The sequence below is a fragment of the Austrofundulus limnaeus genome, unplaced genomic scaffold, assembly GCF_001266775.1.
Source record: "Austrofundulus limnaeus strain Quisiro unplaced genomic scaffold, Austrofundulus_limnaeus-1.0 Scaffold1153, whole genome shotgun sequence".
In the NCBI taxonomy this organism is placed as follows: Eukaryota; Metazoa; Chordata; class Actinopteri; order Cyprinodontiformes; family Rivulidae; genus Austrofundulus; species Austrofundulus limnaeus.
In genome coordinates, this window is record NW_013953555.1 from 53645 (window position 1) to 57118 (window position 3474).

At 33.6% G+C, this 3474-nt stretch overlaps 1 protein-coding gene across 1 annotated transcript; it reads right to left on the reverse strand.

The window, feature by feature from the left end:
• Positions 1–237: 237 nt before the first annotated feature.
• Positions 238–2862, reverse strand: LOC106534367 (prostate-associated microseminoprotein). The gene is made up of 4 exons (XM_014030986.1): positions 2677–2862; positions 2488–2595; positions 847–955; positions 238–686 (listed from the first exon to the last, which is right to left on the reverse strand). The coding sequence occupies exons 2-4, from the start codon at positions 2591–2593 to the stop codon at positions 515–517; spliced, it is 387 nt and encodes a 128-aa protein (XP_013886440.1). The 5' UTR covers positions 2594–2595; positions 2677–2862; the 3' UTR covers positions 238–514.
• Between the last annotated feature and the right edge of the window lie 612 nt (positions 2863–3474).

Sequence of the window (3474 nt, forward strand, 5' to 3'; positions counted from 1 at the left end):
ACATGGTTTTAATTTTCTTTTGCTCAAAACTATCTAATTTATTTTGTAGGTTAGTATTTGTGAACACTTGGAACAAATACACATGAAACTAAGTCTGACAAATTTGCTCATAAAAAAGTGGGTCAAGTGTTTCAATGCACTAAATGCAGCAGAATAGATGTTTTTAATTTTATTTAAATAATTTTATAATTTAAAACTAAATCTATGCAAAGAGAGTAAATCACTTGTCAACACTAATCCACATGATAAGTTTTTATTAGTTGCTTTCATTTCAAGTAACACATTTGACAATTTTAGAGAGACCAGAATCTTGTTAGTTACCAGTATAATTTAAATATATAAACAACTGAAACATAACTCACAACATAAAATAATACTTTATATGTGGAGGAGTGCACCTGTGTGCATCTTTTCTTTCCACAACTTTCATAACAACATAAAAAGAGCAGGTTTTTATTTGTCCAACACAGACTTCACATTTGATCTGTTGTTGGGTTTTTCTCAAAGTTTAAAGTTAAAATAAAGGATCGTTGTCAGACATCCAGGGCTGTGCTGCTGTTCTGAGGCGACCCTGTCCCCACAGGCAGGGCAGTTTGTGGTTGACTCTCATCACTGCAACACTGGTGCAGGAGTCCGGTCTGCGAATGATCTCACACCAGTCTGGATAATCCACCGGCTTCGAGCCGCTGCAGGAAAACAACAAGTACAAATAAGAGAGAATAATGAACACGTCACATGCAAACACACAGGGAGCACTTCTGTGTGTGTGTGTGTGTGTGTGTGTGTGTGTGTGTGTGTGTGTGTGTGTGTGTGTGTGTGTGCGTTTGCATATTAAAATAAACTCACAGGTCACAGCATCCGACTCCAAAAGGCTCCATGCAAACACACTGGTAGCAGTCGTTGGTCATCCAGCTCTCTCCAGTCCTGAACACCTGCCCCAGGTGTTCACAGCTCGCTGGACATGAAACAAACAAACAAACAAACAAACAAACAAACAAACAAACACACAAACAAACAAAAGGTACTCAGATTCTCTACATGGATGAAAGGACAGAAGTACATTTACATGGTAACATATGATCAATAGTTTTTTTTCACACTTCTATATTTGAAGACACTTTTAAATATCATCAGTGACAAAAACAAAAACAATTTTCTGATTAATCAGGGGTAAAAAAACTAAAGGTATCAATAATAACATTTTTCYTAGTAAAGATTCGTTGTTAATAATGGACACCAGTGGTTTCCAAACGTTTCAGTTTTTGACCCAGAAACCAGCAGCAGAGCCCTGAGCCTCCAGCTGCTGTCGGCTCAGAAACTGTTTTCACCTCAAATAAACAACAGCACATAACATTATTTATTAAACCATTTTTGTCCATTTTAAGTAATCTTATTCTTCCATAAAAACAAAGGGAACAAATGTTTGGTTGTCATTTTTTAGTTTAATATATTCAGAAAATATTTTCAGGACCCCTCTCTTGGTCCTGACCCCAACTTTGGTAACGACTGATTTACACGACTACATTTGAGTTGGGAAAATTACATTTGAAATTCTCTATCTGTATATTATGAGTTTTTTCTAACTTTTATTAGAAAGAAAGACTAACTTTGTTTTAGTTTCAGTTCCAGTTTCATTTCTTTATTCATTTCATTAAAACAAAACAAATAATTTTATACAAAATATACAATAAAAAGAAAAATGAGAAAAAATATATGTATATCAAAATCACAAATAAAATGAAATGAAAAGCAGCAGAGAGAAAAAAATCTAATATCTGCCCCTTTTTATGTGAATTTCAGCTCTTTCCATTAAAACATAAACAGAGWGAATGTTGCAGATGATCTCCAGGAGTCCACAGTCAACAGTTCAAACATGTCAAACATCATTCTTCAGGTAAATTAAGTCTTTTTCTCTTCGTGTGAATCAGATTTTCAGGTCAGATAAATAAATTCTTCCCAACTAAAGTGAAAACCTGAAATCTATATAATCTAAAGAAATCTAAGCTTTGGTCAAAGGTGGGAATAAATTAGCTTTTTCCCATTTTGTCCATTTTTTCCCAAAATTTTTAATTTTGTTATCTTGTTATATCGATGTTTTTTATATTTTTTATACATGTTGTTAATAAACTTGGACTAACTAACTCTAAGTGTAATTTATTCTGGGTTTTTTCATTCTTCTCAGCCTCTCCTGTATGAAGCTGCAATAAAGTGTAAATTTCCCCACTGTGGGATCAATAAAGTTTTATTTTATCTTATCTTTTGTTTAAACTGTATCTCATAGTGTTCTTGCTATCATACCATTACTGGATTTGGAAATAACTTTTTAAAAAAGTCTTAATTTGAATACTGATTATATTTTATTGGGATTTCCTTCTTCAAAATGTTTCATGTTCATATTTATATTGAGGATATTTATCTTGGTGGATATAAAATCTGTATAGTAAATATTAAAAACATGAAAACGTCTCAGTGCAGAAAAGCTGTTACCTTTAGTGTTGAAGAAGCATTCACCGTTGTTATAAACTGACAAACATGGCAGACCGGCTCTCAGCAGCAGCAGTGAAGCCATGAGCACTCCTGCTGTTTTTGTCATTTCTGCAGGGTTAAGAAAGAAATTTACTTAACTTTATATAAAAGAAACAAACAGAAAACATCCTGATCAGATGAAACAGTTACCTGCCACAGTTTTCTGACAACGCTCTGAAATCTGTTGTTTTCTTCTCTCCTCTTCTTGGTTTCAGTCACTCTTTAGCTGTTTTCATGTTTTCCATCCTCCTTCCTCCTCCTGAACTGATGCACTGTCCTCCTGACTTTAGATATTTATATCCCACCTCCACAAACACATGCCCCCCATCCAACAAACCCAGACACACGTCACACATGAGCATTATTTTCATCCCTCCCTCCTCCTTCACTTCTTCTCTTTCACATAACATTTGTCTCAATGCTGACATRTGACCTGCTGCTGTTACATCATCTAACCAACCCCTGACTTATTGTTCAGCTGAGATCTGTGCAAACACGAGTTAAAACATTAACCTTTGACCCCTTCACCTCTCTCTATAACATGTCATTAATTAAGAATTGTTTCAATAAAAACTWCATGGTCCAATGACATTCGAGTATGAGGCGCCAAGTGTGAAATAAAATGTTAAAAAATGCCACTGACATGTTAACATTATTTAGCTCATGCACTTCCTGAAAGTAAAATCCTAATTTTAAAAATCCCATTAACACTTTATTATCTAATCCATAGTTTGCTTTTTTTTTTTTTTTTTTACAAAATGTTAAATTTAAATGTTATGTTTAAATATTAAATCCTAAATCTAAATGTAAAAGTTAGATCTTAAAGTGCCTGTAGCTGTGTTTCCATTCATCATGAAAATACACAAGTTAGAATTTCTAAAATAAATTTGCTCAATGGAAACACGTCAATTTAGAAAAAAATTAAGTTTTTTGACAAAATGTTTTTGC